Raw genomic sequence first — 19,144 nt, 5'->3', positions numbered from 1 at the left:
AGAATGCTTGTCAAGTTCTCAAACAAACCTGCATTGTATTTTTAAAATATTTCAGCAGAGGATTCAACTGGAGTATAAATGAAGATTCGACGATAATTTTTTTTGAGTGAATATGGTTTTCTGGGGAGTTGCAATGTTGGGCATTATTGAACATTTCCCGGTGACCCTGACACGTGTTAAACACTCGCATTTCCTGCAAATATTAAAATGGTTAAGGTTGCGCTGAGAAATCCAATCGACTGAAGACAATGTTTATATCGCAAAAGAACCCCGTCCTGGGTGGACTCGAACCACCAACCTTTCGGTTAACAGCCGAACGCGCTAACCGATTGCGCCACAGAGACTGACTGGTAAGGTCATTTCTCGAATCACAAGTTTTCGGTTAAAACAAAAAACTCTTCCCGTTTATTTTGCCAGCCTGTAATATTTCTTCTGCACTGATAACCAAGAATTGAATTTCATTTTTCGCAAGCTGTGTGAATTTCATCAAAAACAAGTTTTCCAGAAAGGAAATGAACACATGCATTTAACGAAATCAAGCCCTTTGTGATTGCCCGAAATGATACGTTCTGTACTACAAGATAGGAAGAAAGACACGGCTGGGATTTGAATATTGGTTCTTTTGTTTATTAGAGAAGCGCTTTAACCAACTAGGCTACGGTGACAGGACAACCTTCACCTTTTACAGCCGCTTGGACACTCCGCTCTGAGACATCTGCGTTCAGAAAGCGCTGAACCTGCGCTCAGAGCAAATTGCCTCTTTTACATAGCAGCCCCGACACTGAGAAACGAAGAGAACTGGCTTTTATCTGCCATTTTCATGTCCAATGCGTTTGACATCTCCCAAGTGCGACAGAGTTCTTTTGCGACACTATTTCTTTTTCTTTTTTATTTCTGTACGCTTTGATAAAAAACGAGAAATCGTGCAACGGAAAAATGTCTTTTTTTTCATAGAGAAAACGTGCACCAGGAAATGTTGTGTTGAGAAGAAATGATTTAACATGATACGTGACCTAATTTATCGGAGCAATTGCTCGACCAGCAAGATCTGGAGAGGTTGGAGAGTCTGGTGGATGTGATAATTATACGGTGTTGTGGAAGAAAACAGTCTTTTTTTGAATTCTCAGTCAATCGGAATTTCAGTGCGAAACATAAACCCCTTGTCTGATTTAAAGAGATTATATTTTAAAACTCATAAAAAATCAGAAAACACATGTTTCTCACTTTGAAATTTTAGACGGAGCGGTGCATTACTAGTAGCGGCGCTGAGCACACTATGGGGGAATTCAGGTCATGTGAAATGCCAGCGGTTTAATAAACAACGCGTCTGATTTCGGATCATAAGGTTGTAGGTTCGACTTCTACCTGGCTCGTGTAAATTTCATTCAAGCTCCTCAGTAATAGATGTATATTATGTAATGAACCGCACCTGAAAGCAAACGTTGGGTCTGTTTCCTTTGTTTTCCAGCATGAAATAGCAAATCGTTACAAAAAGCACCTGCTAATGTCCAATAGCGGGTTTTGTTTTCAAATTACAGTTTCAGACTTCAGACACTTTTTAATAAAACAAAAGTGTCTGGAAACTCATTAACTTTCAGGTTTGCTTGAACCTGTATTAAAAAAAGTTATCTGAAACTTCCAAGATTCCATTATCTGATGTAGCTGTCTCTAAAGTTGGACGTGATGTTAAGCAGATGTGAACTGTGCCTTTTCTCTTAAAAAAAAAAACAAAGTTCTTTTTTCCCCTCCACTCCAATGCTGGAGACTGTAAGCCTGTGTGAGCTCCACACTGCGTGTCCTGTACTGCTCTATTTTGTTTTGATTATCTATGTGGTGTACAGATAGAATTCAACTGCATGGGGTGAATTCCGTGTTCAGGACCAGCAGAACCTGAAAAAGTAACAGCTGACCTCGACATGATTTGAACACGCAGCCTTCTGATCTGGAGTCAGGCGCGCTACCGTTGCGCCACGAAGTCACGGTTGTCAGTGCTGTTGAATTTCCCAAAGGAGACAAATCAGCTTCACAAAAAAAAAAATCTCCTGTGAAGAGCGCAGCTCTCCGAAGAGAGTCTCTTCTTCCCAGACCACATTTTATTCTTCCTGCGCAGCTCTTGTGCAGGTGTTGTTCTCAATTACAGGTCCAGGAACACTGATTTTTTTTCTATTTTTTTTTTAATTAAGTACCCCATGGTGCAACGGTAGCACGTCTGACTCTAAATCCCCAAGTTCATTTTCAAAGTATATCGGAGTCAACTGATACTGATCATGTTCTGCTGCTACTGAACCCGCAGTCTTCACCTTAAGGTTCAATTCCTCAAGCCTTTTGACCTTATATGTCCATCCCTTCTCGTCAAAACTCGTATTTTCACAGAGTACCCTTCAGAAATCGCAGTATAGAATGAAAAAACTCCAGTAGATCTCGGCCGCTGTTGGTGATTTTCCTTTAAAAATAAATGAATCTCTGGAAATTTTACGGAGTGTATCACTTTCACTGAGACCGAGAAGTGTTAAGCTGTACATGAGTCTTTGTGGTTCGGTTGTTAACCAAAAGGTGGTGGTTTGAGCCCTCCCAGGGACACTATGAGCCTTTTAATGTACACACCCGTCTCACTTTATCTCCACGGCCGGTCTTGTACCGCAATCAAATACAGAGCCCGTAGGAGGCAGTAAGCTCGCATATATAGCTCACTGTGTATATAATGAAGAAGCAGAGGTTAGTTTCTCATCTGCGCGTTACAGAGCCTTACGCAACTCGTACTGTACCAACAGCTAGGGTTTGATCCCTGCACGGGCTATTAGTTGAAAAGCCATTGTAAATGACGTGTAAGAGATTTATAGATACTGTAGATCAGTGGTTCTCAAACTGTGGTACGCGTACCGGCAGTGGTACGTGGAGTGCCACCAGGTGGTACGCCAAATGACCCTGGAACTGTGTAGTGTGCACTGAAAAATCGGGACGGGTTTTTATATTTTGTATTTTAATACTTGTCGAATACGCAGCCTACATACTACGATACAGTGCGTGCTAATACTTCAGTGGACACAAGAGATACTCTGTAATTCTATACCACTCTATAGGAATGCGTGCTACGGATGCAAGTGACCAACTGTATTTAAAAAAAGCTATTGTATCTCCAGCAAATAGGGAGAAAGGAGAATGTGCGTGATTTTGGAACAATGCCAACATTGTAAACACAGGAATGCATAGAAATACGTGCTACGAACGCGGGCAATCTTGTGAGCACACGAAAGCATGATAGAAAAATATTTAAGAACTGTTCGAATTTGAGAAAAATACACCGAGCGTCTCTGTGTTTCGCTCCCATGCACATGAAATAAAAACTTTAAATAAATACGGAAATAAAAACGGAAACGCGGAAAAAGCTTGCGTATTGCTAAAGCAGGTAAGCTACACTATTTTTGAAGAACCTTATTTACCGTTGGCAAAAGAGCTGACACGTATTATGTGTGGAAAAAAAGCTGCTAAACAGCTCGACCTGCTGCCCCCCTCCCCCTGAAAGACACAGTCATTCAAAGAATTATTGAAATGAAGGATTATATCAAAAGTACACTGATAGAGCGCATTAAGATGAGCAGATGTTTTTCACTGCAATTAGATGAGTCTGTAGTCGATTTGGCCAATTTGCTCGTTTACGTTAGATACGAGTTTGAGGGTATGTCCCATGAAGACTTTCTGTTCTGTAAACCACTACCAACAGGAACTACAGGAGAGCACATATTTCAGCTTCTGAATGAATTTTTCGAAGAGAATGGCCTCGACTTGATAAAATGCGTCTGAGTTTGTACAGACAGTGCTAGAGCAATGACAAGCCGACATAACGGTGCAGTTGCACGAATTAGAGAGGTTGCTCCAGAAATTAATGTACGCATTACAACATCCACCGCGAGACCTTTGCCGTCAAGAAAATGCCTGACGATTTAATATCTGTTAGACTCTGTTGTGAATTGTATCAAGGCTCGAAAAATTAATTCACATCTCCTTTGCTCAACTAAATAGGCTCACCCCTCTCACTGAAATGGTGCTTTTTTATTAGTTGTTGTTAATGTTTTTTTTCTGTAAAATACTTTGAGAAGCCACCTTTAAAGGCGCTATATCAAATAAAGTTCATTATTATAATATTTATTTCTGGGGTTCCTATGAGATGATGACTTGTAGGTGGTACTTGGATGCTTTGGTTGGATTAGGGGTGGTACTTGGTCCAAAAAGTTTGAGAACCACTGCTGTAGATACTTTATTGATCCCATGAGGGAAATGAATAAAGCTTATCCAGCTAGCTTTTATGTTTCACACTAAATTGCGATCTTGAAACCAAAATAATTAGAAATATGGAACACAACCGTTGTTCTCCAAGAAGGAAAGCTGTTTAACACTGACGTCACTCCTTTTTATTTAACCCAGATTGTGAAGACAACTCCACCCTATCAAAGGTAATTGTTGCACAAAAGTTGGAAAGCACACTCTGAATCCATCTGTACTGTATATTTGATTTCCGCGATCCGTTCAAGGCTGCTTGGTGCTTCGCAAGCAAGTCATTTCAGGGAAGAAACTCAGTTTAGAGAACTACTGGTGCATTTTCACTCATTGAATTTGATCTTTGTACTCTCTTTTCATTCTCAGCTATAATATTTCAAAATTACAGTTCGGATTTGTTGGAAAACTTCACAGGCATTATTAAGTTAGGACTGTACAATTGTATTTTAATATCTTGGTATATTTACCTTCATTTTAATATGGATGTAACCATAAATGTTGTACTTTTGTCCTCATTTTAACTGAGGACGCACGACGACTATTATACCTTGTGATACATGCAAGACATCTGTAAACGAAGATGTAATTACAGTCAAATTGGCAATTAACAGAAAACCACAATTGTATAATATTATTTCTCTATGTCGATGATCAGTTGAAGGATTTGAAAAAACTATATATTATTCCTCGATATCGATGATCAGTTGAAGGATTTGAAGAAACAGCAGCGATAGCAGGTGATTTTGGTTTTGAACCCATCTTTACACCTCAATAATCCATTTGTCCTCGAAAAAAGAAAAGACAGGCATGTTTTGAGTCTCATAATGATCATCTTCTCGATCCAAAGAAACATATAAATTTGATTCCTTCCGTAGTATTTGGGATTTTCTTACGAAGATCTCACGAAGTATTGCCAGGATCTATATTTAGCGTTCGGTAGTGATAACACTGCTGATATTGATTGAGTAGAAATCTATGATGTATTGACAGTTTTATCTGAAGCGAGAAGTCCTAGAACGCTGCCTATGAAGTGTTAGGATTCATACCAAGATATACTTTTTGTTTTCAACCCAAAATGCTGCTATTGCGTTAATCATTATATGAACTATACCAGTTTTGGTAGCTTCTCTGCATGATTTTTCAAAACTGAAACTAATTACAAAATTATTTAAGATCAACCATGACAAAAAATTATAAATCAGGACTAATATTAATATCAACTGATGTTACTACAGAAAAAAAGATTTAACTGAAATATTAATAAGACTATTTGTGATTATGTCACTTCTCTGCTTCAGCAAGGTCAATATAAGACTCTGAAAGTAGTAAAGCAAAACTGAACTCAAAATCATATTAGGAATTCTGAGCGATATCTCCATACAGGTAATCCAACAGAACGTTGAAATATTTGAATATCATCTCTCTGTATATTGCGCTGCTTTTAACCTAGAGTAAAACTATTGGATTGAAGGAATGCTAACCGCTGGGTTAAAATGTATAGTTTTTATTTGGAGAAATCTGTAAACTCGTGATCTTATATGTTTTAAAAGACAGCACAGGAAAAAACAGTGCTGATTATTTTCCGGAGACGGAGCACTGATGACCTATCTGAGCTAATCGATAAAACCCACCCAGTGGATACTCTAGCAGAACGTCAAAGAACATTCACCTTTGTATCCAAAGAAACCACAGGAACAACATCAGGAAGCACAATTAATTCCCCTTTTATTTTTTTCCTGTAAGGTATGCTATGTGAATTCATGAAGTTAATCCTCTGATCTCTTTTGAGCACGAACAAAGTATTTCTGATGGAGCGCTCTGTTCAAAGATTAGCTATTACCCCTGCCAACGATTCGGCGTGAAGAATTAAAAGTTTCACAGACAAAAGCAGCTCACCACCACAGCCAATATTGAATGTACTGTACTTGCCGGTACACTATCATGTGCACTGCCTCAAAAGTGATCTTGGCAGATGTTGTTCCCTACATAAAGCTGAACATGCCAAAGAGAATTTTTGTTGAGAAAACAAAATATTTTTTCTGCCTTGATGTTTAGCCTGTCTTTTAGAAAGTCTATCTCTAAACACCTCCTGCAGCCTAACAAAAAGCACTTTTACTGGTCGTATTGCAGGTCTTAAAACACTAACATTTGGCAGCGGTGGGATTCAAACCCACGCCCCCAGAGAGACTGGAACCTAAATCCAGCGCCTTAGACCACTCGGCCACACTACCTTCCTCCATGTCTGTCTTCCTCACATTCCTGGCTTGGACTGGGGGGCTTCAGCTCTTGTCGTCCGATCTAATGATATCATGACATGTGGAAGTGACTGCAACTTCATCTTCCGAGATGCTTTCAATAGCACAAACGCTACTTTCACCGGCACAAACATAGCAATAACGAAAGAGGTGGGTTTCATCCTTTGTGCTGTTTGTAGGGGCGCAACTCTACGTCGATCTACTGACTTGAAGAGCAAAAATCAAAATCCTCTGCTATTACTGTTGCTTTTTTCATAGTTTCTTTAAATCCTTCATTTGAACATAGATTTTGAAGGATATTGATGATAATACCACATAAATTGTGGTTTTCTTGTGATCGCCAATTTTTTTCAAATACCAGCCTTTTTTACAGTTCCTTGCGTGTTTCACAAGGTATAATGGCCCCCCTCGCATCCTCAGCTAACATATTTTAAAATTACAATAGATTATACAGCATGCATGTTTACATTTATATTAAAATTAAAGTAAATATACCAGAATACATACAGTGCTAACCCAATAATTCTTGTCAGGTTCTCCAACAAATCTGCGTTGTTATTTTAACATGTTTCAGCTGAGGGTGCAACAGGAGTATAAATGAATTTTCCCGCCAGCCGTTCAAAGACCAAATTCCATGAGTGAACATTATTTTCTCAGAAGTTGCCGGTATTGGACTTTGCCGGTGGTAATGAATTATATCCACAACTGTTGTAGTAGTTCCTTCTTGAAATTCGACACGTGCAAAGCACTTGTAATATCATAGGTGTTAAAGTTCGCTGAGTCTATTCGAGTCATGGTGTGTATCCCTGCCTATCATTGGGAGACGGGTAGCTTTTTTACACTCAGATTCCAATCTTCAATGCTTTGTGTGAGAGCTTACATAACTTTCATTTTCTCACATTTTCTGACGACTGTTCCAAAGGGGCACCCTGTCAATTCCGAATACTTTTCAAAAATCTGCCTGTATGTTTGATTATTGTCATTTCATTTCGAAAAAGTTCAATATTGATCATAACTAAAGAAAATAATGATCACGAACAAAAAAGGGATAAAGATGCGAGTCGATCTTGAATCACAGCTGGGTGACACGGTCTTCTGTTCTGATATGGTTGTACGAGAAACAGGAGGAATCGCCAATCTCCTATAGAACATGAGTTGAATCAGGAGTGAGACATTTCGTATACTCGTGCATATGTCAACGCCTGACCTATATCGTAAAACTAACATTAAGTTGTCAGAGACATTCATTTATATACAAACAAGAGACAGACCAAGTAATAATTCTACATTAGTTCAGGTGGGTAAACCTGAACTAACTAACTAATAAGCCTATTAATAATTCTACATTAACGTGTCCTACACTGATCAGACTAATTGACATGGTCTGATTCAGAGCCTGTGCAGTTCGTGCTAATTACGACAAGGACAGTTCTGAACCCTCATCACCGAACTGAGCACAAGTTCAGCTGTTCTCCAGTTTTGTTACGCATGGTTTTTCATTGCAATTGAGTTCAGAGCTGGAGCTGAACTCCAGACAGTACAGTGTTTTGGGTAAGTTGTTGAAATTCGCATGAGGCTGCAGACAACTTACCTAAAGTGTGTTCTATAGCTTTCAGGTGGAGTTCATTTATATAAAAGAATGTAAGTGGTATAAACGAAACAAGCCAGACGGCAGTCCAACCTACAGTATAATTTTCTGATGGAAGTCCTGACGTGTTATTCATTACGCCACTGACCCTGCTATTGTAGTGCTAAAATAAAACACGTTTTCTACATTTATATCTTTTTAAAAATCACTATTAAAAAAGACAAAGGGTTTGTGTGTCAAGCTAAAATTCCGCTTCATTTCGAATGCCAATAAAAACCATTTTGTTCCAAGAAATCATAAATTTGTCACATCCTTCATACTACTAATAAGTATACGAATAAATACTCGGAAGAAGCCGCTCAGGTATTAGAGAGATTTAAAATCGGATCGGAGAATTTAGAGTCCAGACTGCAAACCAACAGCTGACACAGGTCTTTTATAGAACCGTTTTGATTTCCTCTACTTTGTCCCCGTGACGTCATTGTCCTGCTCACAGCCGAGCCCGACACACATCTGGTTTCTGTCGCTGGGCGCACACACTGCGGTCCATGCGGGTCCTGATACCCCAGTACAATGACGGGGACACTAAACTGTAAACAGGTGCCGTCCTTCGGCTGAGACGTAAAACCGAGGTCCTGTGATCATTCAGGAGAATGGTGGTGGTGGAGGGGAGTCCCCATTACCTGTAAAGCGCATTGAGTGGAGTATCCAGAACAGCGCTATATAAGTGTAAGCAATAATAATGATGATGATGATTATTATTATTATAATGTAAAATGCAATAAAAAAAATCAAACTTTGATTCAAAATAGATTAATGTAAAAACTGATAAAGCTAATGCTTTTTTCAGGGCTATATCTACTTTTTTTTTTTAAAAAGCGAAGTCTGTCGCGATTGTGAGAGTTAGATAATATGTTCCAGCGGGTGCCTTCATATCATGAGCATCAGTCTCGCCCGTAGCTGCGAGAAGGTTAAAAGCGCACAAGTGATCTGTAGACGATGTTCAGGGAAGAAATAATTCTGTTTTCAGCACAGGGAGTGAGAATGAGCTCAGCCCGGCTCCCAGCAGAATCCATTCTGGTTTGGTTACTGTTAGACTGTGCGTCTGAGGCTCTTTGGATCGCAACGTAAAAAAAACAATTGCTCACATCGTGTGACTTTCACGACAGGAAGGAAAGATATCACTTTAAAAAATCAGAACTGAAGATTTGGATCCTGGGCCTCAACTTAAAAATAAACAGAGTTTAACGACAGGAAATTGATTCCAGTTGTCAGATCACGTATACGCATACCTTAGCTTTGTGCAACAACCTGAAACTTTCAGATACCATAAATAATATTATTGCTAAACATATGCCATTCTAATCTGCAAGCGACCAGAATATAGAATACGAATTTTTGTATAAAAATGCATTAAGTCCTGTTCTACACCTGCATGCTTTGGAAGCGCTGGCCTACCTGTATCAAAATATCAGATTGTGTTTCTGCAACATTTCGTGCATAGTACGCCATTTTATCTAAAACAGTCACAACAAGGGCTTTACATGCAGTCTGGGGTATTTTCCCCTTTTATATTTTTGCCACTTTATATCGAACCTGTTATACTCCCAGAAGTGCACAGTAGCTTGTACTTAATAAAAATGTACAATTCACCGCTGGTATAAACAGATGTGTGCCGTGTTTGCCTTTGTAAGCATTTGTTTAAAAAATAAGTTCACAATACGATAAAAACACAGAAAGCACAAACTTTATAATACAACGATACAAAATCAATACCAAATCATTATGCCAATTAAGTAACTATCCTTTGAAAACAGAGAACACCTTTATATCTACAAAAAACTTGACATTTGTATGTATTTTTGAATTACAAAGCAGACAGTGCAGTCCCTTAATTCAAAGATCAGATCTTGGCCAAAACAAGACAATCAGACGTGGGCTGAATTCGGAATAGGAGCCTTTGCTTAGTCGATTATTGAGCTTTTGATCAATGTCTGAATAAAACTGATTCGCTTTTTTAACTCTTTGATTAAATTACACGAAAAGCACCTTCCTTCGAGCCGGAATTGAACCAGCGACCTAAGGATTCCCTGTTGACTCCACTACAGTCCTCTGCTCTACCAACTGAGCTATCAAAGGGATGCTGTGGCATTGCTTTCTGGCACATACTGCCCAATGAAGTAAAATGTGAAATGGGTGATTTAAATCCCACTTCGACATCAAGTTTCCAACTCTTTTCCTTAGTCTCATTAACTTGAATTTAAGCCACGAACCAGGATTCTACTGTATAAACTTCCAGGGATATTACAAAATGTTTGATGGGGCATCAATCATTCCAGGCGGAAATTGATTCCTTTTTTTTCTCGAGGGATCATATTAAACATTTCATTAGTCTCGAGAGGAGGATCACCATGAGACACAAAACAAACAGTTTCTTTCTGTCTTTATTAGAAAGTAGCGTTTGTGCTACATTAATAATATTTTCAAATAAATAAAGAAGTTGTAAATTTTAAAAATTTATATTTGAATCGAAATGTGGTTTTGAGTTAAATATTAGCGTGTTCATGTAATTAGTTTGTGTTTGTCATTAATATATATATATATTGCCATGTTACTAGAATTTGTAACTGAAGTTTACTAGTTGTGTTTTTTATAATGATTAGACATTTGAATACAATATTGTATATAATGTATAATTTGAACTACATATTGTTAAGGTGTGAATAATTGTATATTTTAATAATACATTTCTAAAACAAATCATTGGCTTTATTTACTAGTTTCCACACCTATAAAAATCTTTCTTTGATGTATAATAGACATCAAAGAAAGATGTCTATTATACATCAAAGATGAGCAGTGTGTGTCGTGTTCACAGCTGATAACTAGAAGATGTCTGGAAGAGGCAAAGGCGGAAAGGGACTCGGGAAAGGAGGCGCTAAGCGTCACCATAAGGTTCTCCGTGACAACATCCAGGGAATCACCAAACCCGCCATCCGCCGCCTGGCTCGCCGTGGGGGAGTGAAGCGGATCTCCGGGCTGATCTACGAGGAGACCCACGGGGTGCTGAAGGTGTTCCTGGAGAACGTCATCCGCGACGCCGTCACCTACACCGAGCATGCCAAGAGGAAGACCGTCACCGCCATGGACGTGGTGTACGCGCTGAAGCGCCAGGGCCGCACCCTGTACGGCTTCGGAGGCTAAACAGGAGCGGAGCTTCACTACCGGACCCCGACGTATAAACCCAAGTGACCCAGTGACATTTGTCACTGCTGAGGTTGCTTTATGGGTCTATTTTCTATACTGTGCTGATCAATTGGAAATCAAATTGCAAAAAAGACCCGTTCCCACACCTAAGGTCAAATATTAGGAATCAAAACTGCTCAAGATTTCCAAGTGCAAGATCTTTTTATTCATAAAAGACCCTATTTATGTTGTATGAGAAATATTAATATTAATACAGAATCTTTTTTCACCAAATAAATGGGCTTCCTGACTTCAGAAAGCCTTCTAGACAAATACTAAAAGAGCAAAAATTCAATTTGGTAAATGAAATGAAAACAAATACCCTACCAAACAGGCAGGACAGGCCATTCAGGATGATAATACAAAACCATTTATAATTCAACAAATAAAACCTGTCAACTGGTAATCACCACTTATCATAAAAAATAAGTAGCAATACACAGTAGGGGACTCTTGGGTGCAAGTTAAATCCATGCAAGAAGGGGGTTTAGTGTTATATTTCCAAATCAGATATGCAAATGAGAGATCTGGTCCAGCCAATCTCAAAGCTCCCTTGGTCTGGAATGGAGCTGCTCCCCTCTTCTAGTTATTCACATTGGAGTTAGGTTACATATTAGCACATTTCATCTAACAGTTGCTCCAGAAACAAAAACGTAAACAAATGACCTGGAATGTGACCACACCTATGAGAATGTAGTTCAACAGATAAATTGTAAACCTTGTCATAAGATGTTTTTTGTTCTACAAAATATACTTTATTCTGCAAAAAAAACATCTCAAAAGGAACATCTCACACATATTAACACTCCATGTAATAAATAACAACGGCGGAACGGAGATTGATTGCATTGGTGAAGGAGGTTTCCCTCGGCACCGCATCCGTCGCACTTTTTGGCTGCCCGGCAGGTTTTTGCCAGGTGCCCCTCTTTGTTACAGTTGTGACATCTGACGATGTCACACGTGTTCTCCTTGTGGCCGGACTGTCTGCACTTCTTGCAGAAATCCGGCATCCTGGGGTAGTAAAGGTACCCCCTGTCGGCTCCGATGTTGAAGCGGGCCGGGGGGTGCTGGAAACCGTCGACGCCCTCTAGGTCCTCTTTCAGGAGGACTCGGTACTGGCGTTTGCCGTACCAGACGCCGCAACTGTCCCTGATCTCCATCGGTTTGCCCACCACAGTTACATACCTCCCTAGGAACGCTGTTACCAGTTCCATTGGTACGTAGGGGTTGTATGTGAGGACTGTGATGGTCCTCTGGTTTGTCTTCCTCATAGGCTCCGGCCTGAAATCAGAGAAACCGGGGTGCTTACCTTTTTCTCTGATCATTTTCGTTGCCTTTTCATATAATAATAATAATAATAATTGCTTACACTTATATAGCGCTTTTCTGGACACTCCCCTCAAAGCGCTTTACAGGTAATGGGGACTCCCCTCCACCACCACCAATGTGCAGCATCCACCTGGATGATGCGACGGCAGCCATAGTGCGCCAGAACGCTCACCACACATCAGCTATCAGTGGGGAGGAGAGCAGAGTAATGTAGCCAATTCATAGAAGGGGATTATTAGGAGGCCATGATTGGTAAGGGCCAATTGGAAATTCGGCCAGGACACCGGGGTTACACCCCTATATGAGGTGACCGTGGCCATGTAGGCCTCCATGTATCTCTCTGCCTTGTTGTCTTGCAGGCAGTAGAGATCTCCGGCCACCAACTGCAGGATCCCTCTCAGGAAGGTAATGAAAAAGGATTTCGCAGTTGGCATCGTCTCTGTTTTCTTGGTCCAGTGGAACCGGATCAGTGTCTTCTTGTCTGCCATCTGGAAAGGAGAAAAAAGAAAAAAGGAGAGAAAGAGAGAGAGCAAGGTCCTGTGGAGAGGAGGGTTTAGCTGCTAAAGGAGCAGCGAGGGAGCCCTGGACTTTGTCCTTGTGGGCAAAGCCCAGCTAGGTGCAGGCGCAGGAGGAGAGAGAGAGAGTGCTTCCGAGTCTCGAGGAAGAAAGTAAGCACCGCGGGCAGGCCACGAGTACCTACTCCCAGCCAAGAGGCCAAGGAGGCAGAAAGAGAGAGAGAGGGAGCGGATAGCGCTTCCGAGTCTCGAGGAAGAAAGCAAGCACCGCGGGCAGGCCAAGAGTACCTACTCCCAGCCAAGAGGCCAAGGAGGTGGAGCAAGAGAAAGGGGGAGGGGAGAGGAGAGAGCTCTAGTATCCCGCTACAAGGAGAAACTATCACAGTGGCTGTCCTTGCAGTGTCTGTACGGGTCAGTAGGGGAGTGGTGGGAGGAGGTGAAGGTGAGGACAAAGGCCTTTTTCATGGCTGAGGGAAGGAAGGCTGCTGCCAGACGGAGAGGAGTGCTAGCCAGGAAACAGAGGCAGCTGCAGCGTCTCTACACGATGCTGCACAGTGGCTTCAATGTGCTTGAGGATATCACCCTTTTAAAAAAGGACATCCGGAGCATAGTCGAAGAAAGCAGTCGAGGAGTGCTGTTAAGAAGCAGAGGTCAGTTCTTGGAAGAAAATGAGAAGTGTACTCGCTTCTTTTTCAGGAAAGTGGTAGGCTCCAAGTCTGTCATGGAAAGTGTAGTTGATGAGGAGGGAAGAGAGAGTACAGAGCTGAGTGCTATCCTCTCCTGCATCGAGGCCTTCTTGTCACGGACGTCCAAAGGGACTAACCGTGGGGAGCAGGAGTGCGGAAAAAGACCCATATGCGTAGCGGCGAGACGGGAAAAAGGCCCGGGCTCATTAGTGCAAAGAGTTCAGGAATGCCGTATAGAAACCTATGCCCTCAGGGAGCGGACGTGGGGCGCCCTGGTGCTAGGCGGGTCTCAGGACATCCGAACGTCAATGCTGAGCGAGGACAGAGTGCAAGACCCGGAAATATATAGCCCGAGGGAAAGAGAGGGACAGGAAGGACAGCAGACCAGAAACTAGGGACAGGACAGAGAAGCTCTACAGAGGTAAAGGATGAAGAAATTCATTTTTTTACCTCAAAGCTAGAAAACGTTTTGAGTGTAGAAGATAGGGAAGTACTTGAGGGGGATTTGACAGTAGAAGAGCTGAGAGGCTATGGAGAGCTTACAGAAGGGGAAAACAACGGGTGCTGACAGGCTCCCTAAAGGGGCGTCTGCTTTTACTACTTGCACGAATGAAGGCAAAAAAAAGTCAATCGATGTGAACGAACGGCGCTTTACAGAAGAGTACTGCCTGACTGGATCGTTGATGAACGACAGAGGCCACTCCGACCTCTTCTCGGTTTTCTTCAATTACTTACTAAGCATCTTCTTCACATTCGCTCATGCAGGGGAAGCCATTTACACCAAAGCAAACGCAGGAAAGTGCAATTCAAGCAGAGACCAAGAGGGACTTGTTTACACCAAGAGTGGTCGGAGAATGGAACAATGCGCCCAGCCCTGTTGCTGGAGCCGATTCTTGATGAGATCTTGGGCTCACTAAGAGGCCCCCGCTGGATGCTAATCTTTCTGTTGTTCTTGCAGGTCCTGCGCTGCTTTTGAGCCGACAGAGCTCGTCCTGGTCTGTCGGCACAGCCCAATTGCAAATGATCGGCTCCGCGTACAGAAGGAACGTGCGTTTGGTACAAGAGTGCACGAAGGCACCGGAAATACATTGGGAACAAATGACCGGTCGCTCAAGACCTCTGTGAAGTACAGGAGTGTGCAAAACGAGGCTGTTTCCGCCCGGTCTCGAACCGGGGACCTTTCGCATGATAAGCGAACGTGATAGCCGCTTCACTACGGAAACCTGCAGGGATCGCTGCTGGTGTCTCGCTTGCGTTTCGGGCTGAGAAAGGGACGCGTCACTTTAGGCAGGGGGCGCTGGAGAGAGGAACAAAGGGCGCGATGAAACAAAATGCCGAAACCCGGGATTGAACCAGGGACCTTTAGATCTTCAGTCTAACGCTCTCCCAACTGAGCTATTTCGGCGGTGCGCAAAGCCCACAGCCACCTGCTCCAGCCTTCCTGTGTTGTGGCATGAGCGCACCAAGAGTAGCGGGAGAGTGTTGCAGGAACGTCACTCAGAAGGAAAGCCATCCAGCTGCGCCCTCAGAGCTCTGTCCAGCGCATCTTCCTCGCATGGACTCCTGCCTGCGACGGGCAGGAAACAATTAGCAAGAACAGAACGACACCCCATGGGTGTCTCATGACCGCACCTTAGGTTGTGACACGTGCAGGTGTGAGGGGTTGCCGGGCTACTTTGGAGCAGAGCTTGGGCGGAGGGGGGGCGGGAAAGCAGACAAAGAGGTGACACCTCAAGGTCTGCACGATCACAGCTCTCCGCCGCCCCAGGCTTCCGCTCGATAAGCTACTGGACACACCCGCCCCTCCTCACACAGACCGTGGAAAAGCCCCCGAGTGGGAGGGCTCTCTCTTCCTCCCAGGAGCTCTTGGACACGACGCACAGACAGGGCGCGGGGAGCCGCCGCCTGCAAACACGGCTCCAGGCAGGACTCCACTCCGCAGGAGCCGCAGAGCAGAGGAGATGAGGGCAGCTTAGCTCCTGTGCAGAGACCTGAGCTGTTGTTGCTGTGGATGCTGTCTTTTCTGCACTCGGGGTAGGAGTGAATGTTGAGTTGCCCTTAGAAATGAAGCAGAGCACTTCAACGGCACGGGTGTGTGTGTGTGTGTGCGCCCTGGTGATTCTGGGAGACAGATCGAACCTGGGCTAAAAGAGAGGGGGCTTAGCCCTCTTCCATTTGCTAGTTCAAAGTTGTACAACCCATTTGTATCTGCTAGGCGGCGCAGTCGTCGTGCACAAAGAACGCTTTGAAAAGCGTCAAAGGCAAGTCATTCCGAGTTGGTCGTTTGTGTTTTCCGTTCAGACGCGAAATGCTGAAATGATCTCTCGGCTCCTCGGTTGTCATTTCTGCTCTGTAAAGGGATCACAGCACGCGTCGGCTTCCAGCACGCTGGGTCGGGACACGATGCCGGGGGTCGGAGAGAGCAATGTCTTCCACCTTAGTATAGGACCTGTCACCTGTCCCCACCTGTCACGCGGGAGACTGGGGTACATCAGGACGCGCATTGAAGTGAAAGCAGGATGCGCTGTGACATGCACTGTGCAGATCCCGCCACACAGCGCTAGGCGAATCCCCAATCCCCTTTTGTGCCTGGCGACAAAAGGTGTTTGTTTCCGCCCGGTTTCGAACCGGGGACCTTTCGCGTGTGAGGCGAACGTGATAACCACTACACTACGGAAACGGTGGTAAGACGTGCCCAGCGGCCCAGCGCTGAGCTTCGCCAATGCGATTCAGCTGCTTCCAGTGCCTTTATTGGAGTGCGCTGATGGACCGTGCTCTCTCTCCAGAGACCAGCACGCCTGTCATGGACGGAGCAGGAAAGGCGGCGCCACATTCTACAGCCCTCTCCACGCAATCGACGAAATCGGGCTACTGAAGTGGAGAAAATCGCCTCTCCAGAAAGTGCAAATATCATCTTGGAGACTATAAATCCTATTGCCGAAGGTCAGCCCTGTCTACCAGAGTAACCCTCCCACAGCGATGATCAGCTCGTCTCACACGCGAGAAGTTTTGGTTGGAAACAAGCGCCCCCTCTTCTCGCACATTTTGCACGTTCGAGTAGTTTTAATGCGGCTCTTTCGTACACGGTGCTGATCTTTTGGAAAGCAGGAGGCAAAACCGAGTCAAACCCGGGCCGCCTGGGTGAAAACCAGGAACCCTAACTGCTAGACCATATGGCAACGAGCAGCTATGCTGTTCCCGGCATCATGCAAGCAAGCTACATACAGATGCAGCCATTCAAAGTGTGCGGTACAGACACATACCGCAGGTAAGATGACACGGGGTACCGCGGTGCGTGATTGGTTGACCGACAGGGGCACTCGTGATCCGTTGGTCTGTCGTAGAAAGACTTACTGTAAACGTCTTTACTGTGCCCATTGTAGATATTGAATTTTACCACTGAAGGGAAATCTTAGTAGCTGAGCATAAAAAGAATAGGAGCATATTGTAACGCGTGTGAAGGCCATAAACGATATTAATTTTGGAACGTAAACATACAGTATATAGCTGGTCTCGGTACTTTAAAAAAAATACACACCAGTATTCCATTTCTCCCTAAACATTGTAAGCTTCGAAGTCTTTAACTAACGTGATACCGGAGTCAACAAGCATACTTTTAGAATTTGATTAAAAGGGAATATAATATGGAATCGCGTATCTCAAAAATTTAATAACGGTATGATTATATCCGTGTTCTGCGGCAGGGTTGTGTAGGGCTGTTTCGCCTGCCTGTTCATGCGAGCTGTCTTGTAGCCTACTGGTCTAGGTGCGTGACTACCAACTAGCAGGTTGTGTGTTCAAATCCAGCTGGTGCTGGACTTTTCATTTTTATTTATTTATTTTTTAATCGCGTAACATAAACATATTACCGTATGCAAACTGTACTGTATACAGTATGTATATGTATATTTAATGTCTTAACTGTGCCCGTTTAATTGAATTTAAAAAAAATATTTAAAACACGAACATTAAGCTGTTTACATCTTCCGCCTGAGAACAGTCACCCGTTGCTACCCAACGCAGAACGGTGATTGGCTGACACCATCTGACACCCCTCTGATTGGAGAAAAAAGACGTGCTGGTTTGCTATACATACTGTACCAGGAAGAGGATTTCTTTCTATTCAAAACGTGTATTTTAAAAGTTTAAGAAGTAAAAACCTTACAGCGTACACAGATTTCTAAACTGATCAGGATCGTTATCTTTGTCTTATGCATAATAATGTTCACCGCTCTGTCCAGCAAATTAATAATAAACTTTATTTTATATAGCGTTTTAAACGAATAAGTAATTAGATTGCTCATAAACCTAATCACTTGCTTTTTCTTTTTATTTAGGCTCTGATTTCAACTATAGATCGTATTATTAATAACCATAATAACAACCAACCAACAAAAACAACCATATAAACATAATACCAACCAAAAACATAGATAACAACCACAATACAAAATCAAATAATCAAACCATTTTACTCTCGCAAAGTCCTCCAATTATCATTATCCCGCCCCTTATGCAAAACCAAACCTTTCTCCCATCCCAGTTTATCCTGTTTATCATAAACAAAATCCACCTCAATTTTCAACAAAATCAATACCTCAACACTCTATACTCAACAACGATAATTCACAAACAACCAGAACATGTAACTCCACATTCCTAAATAGACCTCATTTCCATAGCCCCACCCCTTATGCATAACCAACATCCCTCCCCTGTTCTCTCTCTCCGCTGGCGTTTGTAATCGTTTTTATTTTTAAATAAAGTTTAGCAAAGTCATGTATTTTTTAAATCTTAAGATTTCTATATTTATGTCTTTATTTAGTGGTTTCATTAGTGACAAAGGCTAAACTTTCTTGGAAAAATGTATTTTATGTAAACCATGTTTGCTATTAATTCATTTAGGGCTAGAATATGTTCATTGTCTTCCAATGAAAGAAGGGTTCCTTTTGCCATAGTCGGGTTGACATTAGAAGCTTGCCACACCCGGACTGTTACACCAACGCATTAGCATGTTAAAGCGATTTCATTGAGGAGCCTAGCTTTCTTAACTAGTAAGTAATGTACTTTTGGAGGGGGGAGGTGTCTTTCGCTGGAAAACTTGCCCCCTTCTACTTTGAAAATACCTGTGAAACCGGTTTAATTTGTCACAGCCAGCACTCCCGCAGAGAGGGGGGTTGTACTTGTTAATGTCTTAGCCGGAACACATCATTATATCTCATTTTGTATTTCTATAAAAAAATCGTTTGC

The 19,144-nt window shown here is 42.6% G+C and overlaps 1 protein-coding gene and 8 non-coding genes across 9 annotated transcripts; 1 reads left to right on the top strand and 8 right to left on the bottom strand.

Annotated features, from left to right (window-relative positions):
- Nucleotides 1-270: 270 nt before the first annotated feature.
- trnan-guu (transfer RNA asparagine (anticodon GUU)) lies at nucleotides 271-345 on the bottom strand. Its single transcript has one exon. It is a non-coding gene; the product is annotated as a tRNA-Asn (tRNA).
- A 1,561-nt stretch (nucleotides 346-1,906) lies between these two features.
- Nucleotides 1,907-1,978, bottom strand: trnaw-cca (transfer RNA tryptophan (anticodon CCA)). The gene has a single exon. It is a non-coding gene; the product is annotated as a tRNA-Trp (tRNA).
- Nucleotides 1,979-6,424: 4,446 nt separating this feature from the next.
- trnal-uag (transfer RNA leucine (anticodon UAG)) lies at nucleotides 6,425-6,506 on the bottom strand. Its single transcript has one exon. It is a non-coding gene; the product is annotated as a tRNA-Leu (tRNA).
- A 3,663-nt stretch (nucleotides 6,507-10,169) lies between these two features.
- On the bottom strand, nucleotides 10,170-10,257 carry trnay-gua (transfer RNA tyrosine (anticodon GUA)). The gene is given in 2 exon segments: nucleotides 10,170-10,205; nucleotides 10,221-10,257. It is a non-coding gene; the product is annotated as a tRNA-Tyr (tRNA).
- Nucleotides 10,258-11,009: 752 nt separating this feature from the next.
- LOC148666166 (histone H4-like) lies at nucleotides 11,010-11,322 on the top strand. Its single transcript, XM_088633089.1, has one exon. The coding sequence runs from the start codon at nucleotides 11,011-11,013 to the stop codon at nucleotides 11,320-11,322; it is 312 nt and encodes a 103-aa protein (XP_088489215.1). The 5' UTR covers nucleotide 11,010.
- A 279-nt stretch (nucleotides 11,323-11,601) lies between these two features.
- LOC148666165 (U7 small nuclear RNA) lies at nucleotides 11,602-11,657 on the bottom strand. Its single transcript, XR_015938956.1, has one exon. It is a non-coding gene; the product is annotated as a U7 small nuclear RNA (small nuclear RNA).
- A 3,387-nt stretch (nucleotides 11,658-15,044) lies between these two features.
- trnad-auc (transfer RNA aspartic acid (anticodon AUC)) lies at nucleotides 15,045-15,117 on the bottom strand. Its single transcript has one exon. It is a non-coding gene; the product is annotated as a tRNA-Asp (tRNA).
- Nucleotides 15,118-15,226: 109 nt separating this feature from the next.
- On the bottom strand, nucleotides 15,227-15,299 carry trnaf-gaa (transfer RNA phenylalanine (anticodon GAA)). Its single transcript has one exon. It is a non-coding gene; the product is annotated as a tRNA-Phe (tRNA).
- A 1,202-nt stretch (nucleotides 15,300-16,501) lies between these two features.
- On the bottom strand, nucleotides 16,502-16,574 carry trnav-cac (transfer RNA valine (anticodon CAC)). Its single transcript has one exon. It is a non-coding gene; the product is annotated as a tRNA-Val (tRNA).
- Between the last annotated feature and the right edge of the window lie 2,570 nt (nucleotides 16,575-19,144).

Source organism: Lepisosteus platostomus, chromosome 5 (genome assembly GCF_059453375.1).
Source record: "Lepisosteus platostomus isolate fLepPlt1 chromosome 5, fLepPlt1.hap1, whole genome shotgun sequence".
Classification (NCBI taxonomy): domain Eukaryota; kingdom Metazoa; phylum Chordata; class Actinopteri; order Semionotiformes; family Lepisosteidae; genus Lepisosteus; species Lepisosteus platostomus.
Note: the sequence above shows the minus strand (reverse complement) of the source record. Positions and strands in the feature narration are given on the sequence as shown.

Coding starts and splice junctions, on each gene's coding strand:
- LOC148666166 (XM_088633089.1), top strand. CDS start 11,011: ATGTCTGGAAGAGGCAAAGGCGGAAAGGGACTCGGGAAAGGAGGCGCT.